The sequence below is a fragment of the Dasypus novemcinctus genome, chromosome 24, assembly GCF_030445035.2.
Source record: "Dasypus novemcinctus isolate mDasNov1 chromosome 24, mDasNov1.1.hap2, whole genome shotgun sequence".
In the NCBI taxonomy this organism is placed as follows: domain Eukaryota; kingdom Metazoa; phylum Chordata; class Mammalia; order Cingulata; family Dasypodidae; genus Dasypus; species Dasypus novemcinctus.
Window position 1 is genome coordinate 36,726,113 of NC_080696.1, and position 15,027 is coordinate 36,741,139.

At 64.4% G+C, this 15,027-nt stretch overlaps 1 protein-coding gene across 1 annotated transcript; it reads left to right on the plus strand.

Moving 5' to 3' along the window:
- Positions 1 to 8,911: 8,911 nt before the first annotated feature.
- LOC131273000 (ral guanine nucleotide dissociation stimulator-like) lies at positions 8,912 to 14,344 on the plus strand. The gene is made up of 10 exons (XM_058286930.2): positions 8,912 to 9,022; positions 9,248 to 9,331; positions 9,692 to 9,862; positions 10,264 to 10,296; positions 10,647 to 10,768; positions 10,921 to 11,019; positions 11,338 to 11,533; positions 11,728 to 11,943; positions 13,255 to 13,369; positions 13,860 to 14,344. Exons 1-10 carry the CDS (start codon positions 8,912 to 8,914, stop codon positions 14,033 to 14,035), a joined length of 1,323 nt encoding a protein of 440 aa, XP_058142913.2. The 3' UTR covers positions 14,036 to 14,344.
- The last annotated feature ends 683 nt before the right edge of the window (positions 14,345 to 15,027 follow it).

The following is a 15,027-nucleotide window of genomic DNA, read 5'->3' on the forward strand; positions in this document are numbered from 1 at the left end:
TTACATTTTGAGTGTAAGTATGTCCCAGATATTGCATGGGCCATACGTACACTATGAATGATTCATTGTTCATCTGAATTCAGATTTACCTGGGCTCCTTGGATTTTTCTTTGCTCTGTCTGGCTCTCCTGGTCGTGAGGGGAGCTGGGAAACCCACAGGAGCTGAAGGAAGGGCCCAAAGTGGGGGTACCTTGAGGAGACTTGCCCAGGGCTGGGAATCCCCCTCGCCCGCCCCTCCCCTAAACTCCCCACTCCCCTCTTCACTGGCGCTGCTGTAACTGCTAATCTGTGATGAACCTCTCCCAGCCAGAACACTGGGAGGCAGCAGCATTTATCAAACTGCTGATAAATCACGTATGTAAATCCGTCGACTTGGGATTTACATACTATTCCCTCTATAAATGATTTGCAGAAATTTCTCAGACTCTGCTGATGAATTACATCTGTAGTTACATTTTCTTAAGATTTAGGCTCCTTGCACTTCCTTAAAGGATAGTTTAAAAATGTGAGCACAAGGAAAATCAACAGGACAATTAAAAAATAATTTTTTTCAGAACAAAAGCTACAGAAGCGGAGCAGAGCAGGAGGTGGCAGTCCACGTGGTGGGAACTGTGTGCCGACAGTCCCAGAAAGCCACAGCCACTTAGACCTGGCAGTAGATCGGAGATGAACACGATTGTGCTTGTTATCTCCCAAATCAAAACCACAAGGACTTACCACTTCCCACCTATCAGAATGGCCACTATTCCCAAAGACAGAGAACTCCACGTGCTGGAGCGGCTGTGGAGAGACAGGAACACTTCTTCCCGCTTGGCTGGTGGCAATGCAGGACGGTCCAGCCACTGTGGAGGACTGTTTGGCAGTCCCTCAAGAAGTTGAAAACAGACTCGCCATGTGGCCCTGCAGTACCACCACTAGGGCTATAGCCAGAAGAACCGAGAGCAGGGACACGAACAGACATCTGCACGTCGATTTTCACAGTGGCGTTCTTCACGATTGCCAGAAGTTGGAAACAAGCCAGGTGTCCATCGATGGATGAGTGGACAAACAAGCTGGTGAATTCACCTGAGGAAAAGCTAGGCAGCAGTAAGAAGACATGAATTGTCAAGAAGAAGCAACGTGAATGACCCTGGAGGAGATTCTTTTAAGTGAAGCCGGCCAGATAAAAAAGGGCCAGTGCCACAGGATTGTGTTATGATGAACCAAATAGACTGTGTAACATACTGTACGATACACAACAATTTTACGTAGCCAGGCCATTTAATTGAGTGTTGTATGGTTTTATTCAATTGTGCTTGCTTTTTCTTTTGAAATGATTGCTTCTATCTGCAATTCTTAAGTGGACAAGATAGAGTTAGAAATAATCAAGGCAACGGGAAGCCTCTGGCAGGATTGGAGGCCCAGCCGCCATGTCTGACTTTGGTCTCCTTTCCACCTCGTCACGGGCCAGATGGAGACAGCAACCCAGGAGCGCAAGTGGGTCTCCTCAGACCACACGGCCCTCCCCCAGCCGTGTGGAGTTGGACTCGGGGTTCCGTTCATCCCCTTCCTGCTTCTCCTGTGTCTGAGTGTGTGCATTCGCTCCATGTGAAACCAGACTCCAGGGCTCACAGATGTGACGCTGTCCCGGGAAGCTGATGCTAGAACAGATCCCGCTGTGTGGTGAGGAGCCTGGGGGTGGGCCCCAGTGACTAGCCTGGGCTCCCCAAAATGGAAAGGACAGAGCAGCAGGCTCTGAACCCAGCTGGGTCTCCCCTGAATGGGGGCCGGAGCCGCCCGCAGCCTTCCCAGGGAGCTATGGGGGGGATGTGTTGGCAGAACGGCGTCCAGGGAACAAGGCGATCCAGGAGAGGGGATGGACAGACAGCCATTTAGAGGGACTTTGGTGGGCTTCTGACAGTTGAAGGGCCCAGGGGAAATGACCTCAGGAGGTGACCTCACTTCCTCGGTGACAGAACTTGGAACCCTGGTTACCAGGCACCCAGATTCCACAGGCAGCCCCTTCCCAGCTCACTTGGCAGGAGACGCTCGAGAGAGCAACATGTTCCCCTGCTGCGTTGCGCGACCCCGAGGCTCCAGCCTCAACCCAAGCGGGAATGAATCCCATTGCCATCGCTTCCGACATTGGCTCCGGCCTCAGCCACGGAGCCGCTGTCCATCGGCACCCAGGAGGCACCCAGAGGTGACACGGGGTGGTCCAGGGGAGCCGGTTGAGCACAGGCTGCTGCTGTGCTCCTCCTGGGCAGCCCCACATCCATCCTCTTCCCAGGCTGCGGGGGCGTGGACAGGGGGACCACTGCGGGCAAGAGTGGCTGTCAGGGTTGGGGACCCGGAGGGCCTTCCCTGTCCCCTGCCAGGTCACAGGCGGGGGTGGGAAGAGGCAGCTTGGGAACATCCATGTGGACCATGTCTATCCTGAGCCTCGAGCTCCCCTGTACTCTCCACCGGGCTCGGGGGAAGGCAGAGCCCACCTGGGTCTGCCCTGGGTCCCGGCCCGATGGAGGCCAGCTAACCCTGCAGGGGAGGACAGGCCCCTCGCTGACGCCCCTCGGCCCGGCCGCCGGGCACTGTGTTCGCAGAGCTCCACGCAGGTGGTCGGCGAGGAGCTGGAGGAGGGGCTGGTCTACACCATCTCTCTGAGGAAGGTGATGGTCCATCCGGGCACTGGTCAGGGCCGGCGCTGGTTCCAGGTGAGAGCAGCCGACGAGTGGGGGGCCGAGGCATCCGGGGAGCGCCCCGGGGCCGTGTTCCACCCTGACCTCCCCTGCGCGCTCTTCAGGACTTTCCCACCCGAGTGGCCCCATATCCTGCTTCCCGAGGAACCTCCACCAGTCACCCAGCACACTGCCACTCCACAGACGGGGAAGGTCCCTGCACACGTGGAGAGGGGCGGGAGAGGGTCTTTAGCGCAGGATTCCCATCAGGGCCGGCTGGAGGGTGGGCGTGCCGCAGACACGTGTGCGTCTTGCTGCTCTGTTTGCGAGGCCCCTCCTCCGCCCCACGTCCCCGGCGGCATCTCCGTGACTGTCCTTGCCCATCTGCTGCGAGCCGTCCAGCTCTCCTGCTGAGGAGGGTTCTCGCCGTCTCCCATAAGCGCCCCCTTGACCATCCCGGGTAGGAGCTGGGCCTGCCTCGGCTGCCCAGGATTCCAGGAGGGCGCGGCTCAGAGCAGCCTTTCGGCCTTCGGGGCTGCTGGAGCTGAAGGTCCTGTCCCGGGGCCCTGCCGGCTCTGCTGCCCTGGACACCACCCGCAGCCCCCAGGCAGTGGTCCTCCCGGCCCCGGCGGAGGCTGCAGGAAAGGGCCAGCTGGGCAGAGGACACGCAGAGCTCCCTTTCTCCAGCGAGGGCCAGCTGACCTCGCGGAGGGGCAGCGGCGGGGAACCACTGGCTGTCTCTGGGGGGAGCGTCCCTGTAGCCCCTGGCCCTGGCCCTGGCATTTCCCTTCCTTGTCCTGAGGTGGGGTCTGGGTGGCAACGGCATCCCCTTGTTCCTCTGGCCCCGGGACGGTGCAGAGAAGAAGGTGGTCTCCTGACCAGGAGGGTCTGCATTTGCCCAGGGTCTGCTCAGACCCTCGGGCCTGCAGGGGCCTTTCTCCCCAAGGACCCTCCAGGCACCCGCCCTTTCAGGCAAGGGGCCTCGCCTCTCAGGGGTTGGCTCAGCTGCGGTTCCGTGTGGAGGCCGAGGACCTTTCTCCACTAGGACCCACACGGCCCCTCGCAGGACGTCGCTCAGGGCTCGGGGCAGCAGGTGGGCCCTGGCCCCACCCGCCTGGCTCCAGGCGCCGCGTCTGACCACCCTGCCCCTCTGTCCCACCCCAGAGGAAGAACGAGGGGGCCCTTGTGAGGGAGGAGAGCCGCACCGTGCGCACGGTCAAGGACGGCCGCTGGGAGGCCCTGGCGGAGCACCTGGTGCCCGCCTTGCAGAAGGGCGACCTCGGCTACGTCCGCACCTTCCTGGGGACCTACCGCGTGTTCGCCTCCACCGAGCAGGTCCTGGAATGGCTGTTCCACCGGTGAGTGCCTGCCACACCTGCCCCCTGGGCTGGTGCGCCCCCCAGGCGCTGGGCGTCTCAGAAACACCACTGCACCCGCTGGCCTCAGTTTCCTCCTTGGGAAGGGGGCGCCCTGAGGACCAGCCCCCAGGGCTGTATGTAGGACAGACTGGGAGGGTCCTTGGGAAGGGCCGCCCCGAGCCTGGCTCCCGGACAGGGCGGCTGGAGGTGCAGGGCTGCTCCTGGGCAGGACTTCCCTCTGCCCAGGGAAGAGGCTCTCGGCCTCGCTCCCTTCACACCCAGTTTTCTCGTTTCTCAGGGAGGTCTGCGAGCCCTTTTGGGCCTCCGACCTCGGTGTGGTCAGAGCAGGGATCCCTGTGGGCTGCCAGGGGGCTCCAGGCCCACCCCAGGTCTGAGGAGGTGCCGCTGAGGGCTCCCCCTTCCCCTGGTAGCCGGCACGTGTCTACTCGGTGCACGCGCTCCCTTCGGCACCTGGCTCCATGCAGCGGACACGGCAGACCAAAGACCCTGCCTTCTGGGGGCCTTTGGAGGGAGGGCCGCCGGCAACAGGCCGAGCCATCTTCAGCAGGGGGGACACTCAGCCAGCAGCTGTGACAGCCTCACGGTCTCCCCTAGGTATGGAGGTGACCTCGGTGGGAAGGGTGAGCCTCCTGGACGCCTTGACGTGAAAAGGTAGGTGCACCTTGGGTGAGGGCGAGGGGCTCTCGTGCCCAGACCCCATCGTGGGGAGTCGGGTGGTGGGTGGCTGGGTAGGACTGGGCGGGGTCTGGGGCCACGTGTCCTCCATCCCCTGGAAGGCTGAGTCCAGAGGGCTTCCCCCTCCCCTTGCCAAGGAGTAAGGAAGCTGAGGAGGGATCCTGGGGCAGTGTCTGCACAGGAGGCCCGGGGGCTCAATCCTGAAAGAAACCCACCCATGCTCCGCCACCTCCCAGCCCCCAGGCCCCCAAATACCACCTCACACAGACCCCCGATGGGAGGTGGTGTGCGGCCTGCTGCCAATCTGCCTGGGACCTCAGTCCTGTCTGCCTCCTGCAGGGGTGGCGGGGACGGCTGAGTCCCCGTCGGGGCGGGAGGGGGGCAGTGTCCGTGGGAAGGGGAGACACACACGACACCAGGCGGAAGATGAGGCAGCTCCTCGGGCAGACGCCCCTGGGGGGGCCACGAGGGCCTGGGGCGGGAGGACGGGCCCTGCCCCCTCCGCACTCAGCCACTGCTGAAGCTCCTACTGTGTGTCAACACCGGGCTGTGACCAGGCCAGTCAGAGCCCTTGCTGTCCTCATGGACTTTCCGTGCAGTGGGAGGGTGCCTGGGGCAGTGTGGAGGGCAAGGCTGGCATCTGACCGTGCTGCCCCCCCTGCCCTCAGCACCCTCTGTGCCCTGCTGGGCACCTGGATGGACCAGTACTGGGAGGACTTCCTGCAGCCTCCGGACTCTCCCTGCCTCCAGCTGCTGGCGGCCCATGCCCAGGAGCACCTGCCGGGCTCTGGCCCGCAGTGCCGTGTCGCGCTTCTGCTTGCCCGGATGAGACACCCGGAGCCCACGGAGGCAGAGCCGGAGGGTGAGGGGGCCTCGGGGTGGGGGCACGTGAGCTTGTGGGCCGGGGGCCGGGATTGCACCGCAGAGGCAGGAGCCGGCAGAGGCTGCCCTCAGGCTGCGAGCAAGGCAGAGCCCCAGACATGTCCCCTGGGGGCCTGCAGGCAGGAGCACTTTCCTGGGCAGGCTCTTCCCCTCGAGGTAGTGGGATCTTCTCTGTTTTGGAATGACATTCGGAGCCATTCATGGTGGGGAAACTGCCTCTTGTCCAGCTCCTTTGTCAGCTCCAGAGCAACCGATGCCTCCAGCGCGACCGCCAGTGCCAGTTCCACCCCCTGTGGCCGACACAGGTGCAGAGCCAGAGTCGGCTCCATCACCACCCGGACTGCCAGCTGGCGAGGTGGCGCCAGCGCCTGCCGTGCAAATAGAGCCTGACGCCTTCCACGCCGTGGCACCAGCTCCTGAGCTGCAGGTGGCTCCAGCACCACCACAGCTGCCCCCCGCAGAGATGGGGCCCGTGCCCTCCCTGGAGCGCGACCATCCGACCTGCTCAGCCGGAGCACCTGCTGAGGAGCCGCGGGCAGCTGCAGCAGCATCAGGAGCAGGAGCTGCAGAGCCGGGGGCAAGTCCAGCTCCACCTGCCTCGCTGCCGCTCCACGGATCGGCACTGCCCGCTCTCGAGGGAGAGCCTGCTCCTCCAGCAGCAGAAGCGCCGGCTTGCGAGCTGGAAGAGGCCTCCGGGCCGCCTGCACTGCCACCTGTGGAGGGAGCGACAGTGCCCCCTACGGAGGCAGAGCCGGCCCCATCTGCAGGGGCAGCCCCATCCGCACCAGCAGTTGGCGAGGGGGAAGCGGTCCCACCGCCACCTCCAGGGCCGCCTGCACAGGTCGCTCCAGTGCCCACTCTGCAGCTCCAGCCGGTTCAGGCCCCTTCAGGAGCAGCGGCTCTCGAGGGGGAGGAAGGTCTGGCGGCAGCACCTGAGCCACGGCCAGAGCTCAGCTCAGCAGCAGGGCAGGCTGCCCCCCCACAGCCTTCCTGCCCCTGGCCCGGGCCCTGCGGGGACAGTCTGCGTGAGCAGAAGCCTGAGCTCCTGGCTTTCCCTCCCGAGCTGGTGGCAGAGCAGCTGTCGCTCATGGAGGCGGTGAGCAGCTGGCCTCGGCAGGGGGGAGCTGGGGGGACCTTCCTCCCAAGACCTGCCACCCCAGCCTTCCCCACCCTGATCCCGAATCCTAGGATCTGGGTCCAAACCCTGGTCCACTGCCAGCCTTGTTCCCTGGGTGAGTTTCTTGAGCCCAAGCCTGCACTTGGGCCTCTGGAGAGGAGACCTAGGACACTAGCCGTCCCTGCCACACGCACTGCTGTGACGATGACCCCGGCCAGGGTCCTGAGGGCCCGCGGGATCTGAGCTGGGGGCAGGCATGGCCGGCTGACTTGCCCTCCTCCCCAGGAGCTGTTCAAGAAGGTGGTGCCCCACCACTGCCTGGGCTCCATCTGGTCCCAGCGCCACAAGAAAGGCAAGGAGCACGTGGCGCCCACCGTGCGCGCCGTCATCAGCCAGTTCAACCGCGTGGCCAACTGCGTCATGGCCACCTGCCTCGGGGACCCCAGCATGAAGGCCGCAGACAAGGCCAGGGTGGTGGAGCACTGGATCGAGGTGGCCAGGGTGCGTGCCGGGGCCCTCTCTGGACTCCTGGAGCCCCTCCGCTCTGGTGGGCTCTCGGCCTCCAGGCCCTGCCCTGCCTGGAGCACAGCCCTCCTTCTTCCTCACGTCCCCCCAGGCTCTTCCTTAGGTGGAGCTTGGGGGCCCCGCTCTGGGGCCCCGGCTCGCCCTCAGGGGCTGCATGGGGGTCTCTCATCCAGAGGGGGAGGTCAGCCGAGAGGGCTGGCGCAGGAGCAGGGCACGCTCAGACCACCCCTCACGGCCCATTCTTTCTCCCTCCCCAGGAGTGCCAAACTCTCCGCAACTTCTCCTCAGGCCACGCCATCCTCTCCACTCTCGAAAGGCACATGATTGGCTGTCAGAGGAAGACATGGGGGGAAGTTTCCAGGTGGGCAGGCTTCTCTCCAGGGGACGCTGGGGGGACCAGGGGCCCCGCGGGAGGCTGGGCATCGCCCTGCAGGGAGCCTGGAGGCAGCGGGACCCGGGCAGGGGGGGTGGGCTGGGGCGCCAGGTCTCGCCAGGTTGAGGTCAGCTGTTGCGCGTCACCACTGGTGCCGGCCGCGGTCAGGCTCGGAGTCGAGCCAGCTGAGAGCACGTCCAGGATGTGCTGGTCAGCAGGCTGCTCTGTCCAGGGGACAGCTCCCCTGTCAACACCAGCCGTTCATCAACTAGGAGCGGGGGTCCCCGCGGTGCCCGCCTGAGAGCTTAGCTCCCAAGCCCATGCTGTCCTGCTGTGCTCGGAGCTGCCCAGTTTCAGCACCACCCACCCAGGCAGTCCGGGTCCCAGGACCCGGCTACGACAAAGTGGGCTGTCCCCTGGACGCTCCCACCCACTCCCACCTTTCTCCTTCCTTCTTGCCCTCCCCCAGGGACAGCTTCCGCCTCTTTCAGACACTGTCTAGGATTCTCTTCACTGAGATCAACGCCTCCCAGCGCAGCGAGCTGATCTCCCAGGTGAAGAGCAGGCGGGGGGCCAGGGCTCAGGAGGGGGGCTTGTGAGTGTTTCCCTGGGTGTTTCTTTGCAAACATCCTGTCTGACCTCTTCTGGAGGAAGATGAAGAGGGCTCTGCCTGGTTCGTGAGCATGTGGGGGGCAGCTGCCGGGCCATAGGCCAAGGTTAGTGCTCGGATGCGGTCAGGGAGGCTGGGATGTTCCAGGAGGAGATGATGGACCGGGAGGAAGAGAAGTCTCCATCCACGTGGGGGTCTCAGAATTGCGCCTCGTTTCCAATGGCTTGTGTCCGAGAGCTAGCAGAAGTCTTTGGGAGATGGGAAACCACGGCGGGTCCTTTCTGACTGAAACTAGAAGCTTCCACCTAGAAGACGCAGCACAACTTCGATGTCCAGTACTGCAATGTCCAGCCGTGCAGCTGGAGGACGGGGTGCCCCTGCAGGCAGAACATCGCGAGTGGACCCCCGGGAGGGGGCGCCTGTGTGCGGGCCTCGGGCAGCCTTTGGGATTTCAGTCGTGTGGGCTGGGGCAGGCAGGATCTGCTCAACTAGGCCTCCCGGAATAGCCCATCCTCCAGCTCCACGGCTGGGACGACACGAGGCCCCTCGCACATCCACGCGCAGAGGCCGGGAGAAGCGGACAGCTGTTGGCAGTGGCAGGTTGTGGGGCGACGTCAGAGCAGATGAGGCCTCCGGCCGGAGGGACACACCTGTCCTCGGCGCCCCGAGCGCATCCTTCCATGGGCCTCCGGCCGAATGGAAGCACGAGCATCCAGCGGCGCCGCCCTCACGGTCAGCTGGTGGGGTTGTCGGGAGAAAAGGAACGTGGCTGAGCATTCCCGGTACTCCGAGCGGGATGGCCAGAGTGTCTGTGCTGCTGGCGTGCACCCCCGAGGCCTCTGGACTCCTGAGAAGGGGTCAGGTCTTTGTGGTCACGTCCCAGATGTCCACACAGGCTCAGGGAGGCCAGGCCGCTTGCACCAGGCCCCCAGGCACCTCCGGCACGTGGTGGCAGCAGATTTCCACCTGCCCACTTGGTCTAGGGGTCCATGGCCCCGGGGACACTGACCCTGAGCCGCTCAATCCTGACAGGATGGGAACCCCGAGTTTGCAACCCTGGATGCGAACCCCAAAAGAGCCCAGAAGCAGCAGCAGCAGCAGCAGGAGGGGTTGTGGGTGGCTCCTGCCAAGGGGTCAGGATGGGTGGCCTCCAAGTCAGGGTGGGGCCCTCCTCCCAACCATCCCTCCTGGGCCTCTGAGCCCGGGCAGCCTCCCTTCCATGTCTGTTCCCCTGGAAGCTTGAGGGCCTGGAGCTGAGGGAATCCTCGGGGCCTAGTGGCAGCAAGTCAGAGCAAGAGCCTGGAAGAGCCGAGGCTGGCGGACTGGGTGGGGCGGGGTGTGGGCTTGGGATGGAAGAAACGCCGGTGCTGGGAGGTGACTGCAGGGGAGTTTGGGGTCCTTGGAGGCCGGGCAGGGAACTTCGGGGTGACAGCTGGGTGCCCGAGCGTGTGCCGGGGTGATGCGGGGTGGTCCTAGGAGTCTGAGCCTGCGGGGTTGTCAGGGCAGGGTGTCGGGGGCCCCCGAGTACCTATGCTCATTCCCACCCACTCCACGCCACAGGGTGCCATCCAGGGCACTGTCCCATGGCTGGGGACATTCCTCACTCGGTTTTCGCTGGTGGACTCTGTCATGCAGGAGTTTCTGGATGTGAGTGAGCTGGGGGGCCGAGGCCACATGGGAAAGGGTCCCTGAGGCTTGGGAGGAGAGGCCGGCCCGAGCCCCGAGCACTGAGCAGTGGGCACACTGCATCTCCCGAGAGCCTCCCGGGCGCCCTGGAGCTGGGTGCCGTGGACTTGTGGCAGCAGAGTGAGCGCAGGCTGGTCCCGGGGCATCTCTCCACTGTGGTCAGAGGCTGGGCCGGGCGGGCCCTGGGGCTCCCCTGTGGGCCCCACTCCTGTGCCCACAAGTCTGCCTGGGTGCTTGCCTGGTCTGGGCTGCCCTGTGCCCGTGGAACCCGCAGTTGTGCTGTGCGACAAGGGCTCAGGGGCGATGGGCACGGCAATGGCTGGGGGCCCCCTGGTGATGGATGTGACCTCTCTGCCTTCCAGGGGACCACGGTGAATTTGAAGAAGAGGAGGAAGGTGAGCAGGCATGGCCAGCAGTGCAGGGGTGGGGCTGGGGTGGGGGCTGGACAAGAGAGAGCCTCCTGGCAGGGCACCCCCGGGCTACAGGCAGCTTCCTGGGAGACTGCTGGGGAGTTGGAGGAGAAAACACAGGGCCGACCCCTCCCTCGGGAGGATGGGGGTTCGCCTGGTGGAAGGCCGACTTCCTGGAGGAGGCGCTGTGTGAGCTCAGCCCTGAGGGCAGGTAGAGCCCGGAAGGCAGGGCAGGGCTGGGGAACCCAGGGGCCCTGGGCCCCGGCCCACCGGGCAAGCCCACCCGGCAAGCCCACCCGGGCTTCAGCAGTGCCTCCTCCTCCGTCTGACCCCAGGAAGACCAGCTGGTGGCCGAGCTGCAGAAGCTGCAGGCGCGCTGCTGCTACGACTGCCTTGTGCCCGACGGGCGCTTCAGGGCCTGGTTTGAGGCCGTGGAGCAGCTCGGCCAGAAGGACAGGTGAGGCCAGGGGGGCATCAGGTCCCGGTGGGGGGGAGCACCCTGGTGGCTCCTGGGCCTGCGTAGGCCCTGCTGCCTGAGAAGGCCGGGACACGCCGACGCCACCTGCTGTGCGGACCCCGGGAGCCTGACGGCCGCCCCCTGTCCTGTAGCCTCCTCCTGTCTCGTGAGTGGGACCCGCCCCCCGAGGCGGCCAGTGAGAGCTTCCAGGCCCAACAGGCCCCGAAAGGCAGCGAGCCTTGCAGCGGAGAGTGAGTTCCCCCTGCAGGGCAGGTGAGGGTGGGCTCAGGGGAGCTCCAGGCTGAGCGTGGGCTGGGGGGGCCTGCCTGCCACTGAGCGCCGGGATCCCAGCTCCACTCCCGACCAGCCCTGGGGCTGGGAGAGTCGGCCCCTCCCTGGGCCTGTTTCCTCCTCTGGGTAACGGGGTGGTGCGGCGTGAGCTCTGAGGCAGTCGGGGGCCACGGGCTCCTCTTGATGGACCTAGGTCTTAGCCATGTGCAGATTTAGCAGGGCAGAGGAGGTCAGGCATGCCAGGGGAGGCCCCCAAGGTAAGCCGAGCCTCCATCCAGCCGCCAGGGCCCCGATGCTGAGTCCAGTGGCAGCAGCAGCGCCGCCCGCTCCAGCGTCCAGCTCCAGGGCGGCCCTGACCTCAGCGGTGGGGATGCCGCGGATTCTCCTCACCCGCACATGGCCGGCTCCTCCGGCTCTGCGGTGGAAATCCACCTGGACCACGTCCTGGAAGCCCAGGAAAGCCAGGAAGCGAAGGTGACTGCCCACCCCTGCTCCCTGGGGGTCCTCGCCTCCTGCCACCCCTCCTGTACCTGCTGGGCCCAACCCGTGTCCACCAGGGGTGGAGCCTCGTTGACTCGTCCAGACCTTCTAGAGCCTCCCGGAGCTTCTCGAGCAGCCCGGGCTGCCCCGAGGCTCCCGGCCTTCTGCTGACCTCCCGTCCCCCACAGCCGGGGCAGCCGACCTGCGCATCGTCTCCGAACGGCTCCACCGTCCCGTCAGCATCGGGAGGAACGTCCTCTACCTCCTCCATCCAAGCCAGGGCCACCCGGACCAGCCGAAAGCGCCGTGACTCGCGGATGCACTACAAACGGCGCGTGGGCGACCGCTGCTTCGTCCGTGTCGCCCTGGCCGAGGACAGCGGCCACAAGGTCCAGAGCATCCTGGTGAGCCAGGCGAGCAGCTGCCTCCTGGGCCACGGTGGCTCAGGCTGTAGGCACCTGAGCGGTACCGTGGTCCCTGCCTGCCGCCCTGGAGCAGACTTGCCAGTGGCTGCGGAAGGACAGACGTCCACGTCCAGGGGCAGGAAGAGCATGGGTGCAATGGCGGTCAGGGCTCAGGACGGTGAACACAGGCAGGCCCGGGGAGGCGTGTGCTTGGTGGGCCGAGGAGCAGCCGCGAGGCCAGGGCTGAAGGAGCAGGGGTCGGGGGAAGGGCTGGGGTCAGAGAGGCGTTGGGAGCCAGGTCCCATCAGGCCCTGGAGCTGCTGGACGGAGCATGACTTTCTCAGGAGCCCCTGAAGGGTCAGAGCGAGCAGGGACAGCAGGAGAGCTGTGGCCCCAGAGTGGATGGTGAGGCGGTGGGTGGAGACATCGGCCAGTGAGGTGCTGCTGCCATGACCCAGAGGGGAGGACGGGCTCTGCCCCAGGTCGGTGGCCGTGAAGGTGTGAGCAGGGCCCAGATCCCGGGTGCACGTGCAGATGGAGCCACCCCTGCTCCTGGGCCCAGAGGCTGCAGCGCTGCGGTGGTGTCCAACCGAACAGGCTGCATTTTCTCTTGTGGCCAGGAGCTGGTGTGCTTGTTCTAAGCTGTCTCTGAGTGGCCCTTGGCCTGAGCCCTGCCTGCATCCGGGCCCTCGTGCTCAAGACAGCTGCCCTCTAGACCTTGCTGAGCACAGCTGCCTCCTGGAGCCCAGGGCATCCTGTGGGGCGTAGGGTGTCTTCCAGCCTGCTCTCGGACAAACATCTGAGCTTGGACTGGATGTGTGTGTTCTGCCTGGGGTTCAGTGCTCCACGGAGTCCTCCTGGAGGGGCAGGGGCAGGGCAGGGTCCCTTCCCGAGGGCGAGCCCTCTCCTGTGATGGGGAGGGAGGAGGGACAGAGAGAGGCCCTGAGGTCACTCCACAGTCCCCACCGTCTGCTGCGAGGCCACCCTTTGTCCCAGGGCTCTGGGAGCCCCTAGCAGTTGTGCAGGCCGAGGAGCCAGGGGTCGGGGTTCAGCCTGCAGGGCAGGGGATTTGGATCCTCCCTTGGAAACACCCTCAAGACAGAGGTGCAGGTTCTTGTAGGAGATGGGGTGAGGAATGACGGGAAAAGAGCCCTCAGTGTGTGGAGTGTCCCTGGGGGAGCAAGAGAAGACAGAGAGTCCCCTGTAGACCCAGCCCTGAGCAGAGGGGCCTCCTTGGGGTCTCTGGCAGCTGTGCCGTGGGGAGCCGGCTCCAGGACCCATGCCCTGAGGCCTGTCACTGACCCACCGCAGGTGACCGACCAAGACAGGGCTGCAGCTGTGATCCGCAAGGCCCTGGAAGAGCACGAGCTGGCTGGGGAGCAGCCCGCGGACTATCAGCTGGTGCAGATCATCTCAGGAGATGGCAGTGAGTTGGGGGCGAGTGGAGAGGGCAGGGGCGCAGGGGTGGGTGGGGGCAGCACGGCCCGGGGCCGAAGGTGCGAGGCCCCACTCAGGAGGCCCGGTGCGGGGCTGCCCTGGGCGGGCTCAGCAGTCTGGCCCGGAGAGCGCTGGGCTCAGGGGCGTGCGCTGGGCTGGAGAAGGCCAGTTTCTGTGCTGCCATCCCGAGCATGGGAGGCGGCAGGGCTGCTTGGGGGAGGAGACGACCTCGTGGCAGCTCCACTCTGAGGCTGGCAGGTGGGAGTCAGTTGCTTTTGGAACAAGGGTCCCCTGCTTTCAGCTGTGTCTCTGCAGTCTTCCCTGGTCATTCAGGGTGTCGGTCAGGCGGCTCCTCTGTGGTCCAGGAGTTGGACTGGGGAAGTTGGGTGCCCGGCCGAGGCCAGCTCTCATGGGGACACAGAGGGTGGGGTCATCCATGCCCCCGAGCACGGCTGATCCCCCTCTGCCCACCCCCCCAGCGCTGCAGATCCCGGACGACGCCAACGTGTTTTACGCTATGGCCCCCTCACCCAAGTATCGGTTTCTTCTCCTGAGGAAGACCACGCCCCTGGATGCCGAGGTCAAGGAGAGGGCTCTCTCAGCCCTTCGGGGGAGTCGGCAGAAGGGACCCAGGTTCCGAAAGTGGAAACTGTAACTGACCCCAGCTGCCCCCCCCCAACCTCAGGGCCCCCTTCCCTTCCGGGTCCACCTGGCCAAGACAGGCGCTTCCCTCCCCAGCAGCCAGTCTGGGCCACCCCCAGACTCCACTCACACCCCTGGGCCTGTCCTGCCGCTCCAAACATGGCTAGTCAGAGGGAGGATCTGCGAGAGATTGTCAAAGAAGTTTATTGAGAATCAACAGCAACAAAGACTATCGATCTAAAGGGGAGGGGCAATACCTACCTTTGTCCTTAGCAGATGTTCCATGTTAAGGTTTTGTTATTAAATTCTTGTTTCCATTATACCCTGGGAGTTGAGTTTGGTTCTTGCATTTCCTGTGTTAATGGAAATGAGATACAGGCTCTCCCAGTGCTCAATCCAAGGAGAAATCCTGCAGTCATCCGTTGATTTTAGAAGGAAGAAGCGACAAGAGCCAGCTGCCCCTCCCCGGGTTCCTGAAGCCAACACGGGCATCCACAGCAGAGAGCATTTCGGTGCGTTTCGGGGTTCCACCCGGGGGAGCCGAGAGCACCCAGGAGGACTGTGGGGCTTTAGACCATTCACAAAGACTGTTTCCTGAGCCTGGGCAGGCAGCGGCCGCCTTTCCACCACTTTGGAGGAAGAAGGAACCTTTCCCGCTTCTTGCCTGAGGCTTTGCTTGCACACCAAATAGGAACTTGTCATTTTCAAGGGCAAACGATAGGGTGACACCAGCAGTAGGTAGGGCAAGAATGAGAACACAGCTGAGAATGTGGAATGGAAAGGGACAGAGGAGCAAACGAGGAGGATGCTAGGCTCCAGTGCAAGGGCAGGCAGACCCGGCCTCCTCAGTGCCCCTCAGGCCTCCCAGTCCATGCTTGACCTTGGAGTTCCTGCTTTGCGATCCTCATCCCTGGCACCAGAATTCCTTTTCCTCAGGCGGGGACAGGGGTTGGAGCTGCAGCGCCCCGGGCCCCAGCTGGGCCTCCTTTGTGTCCACACCAGCGC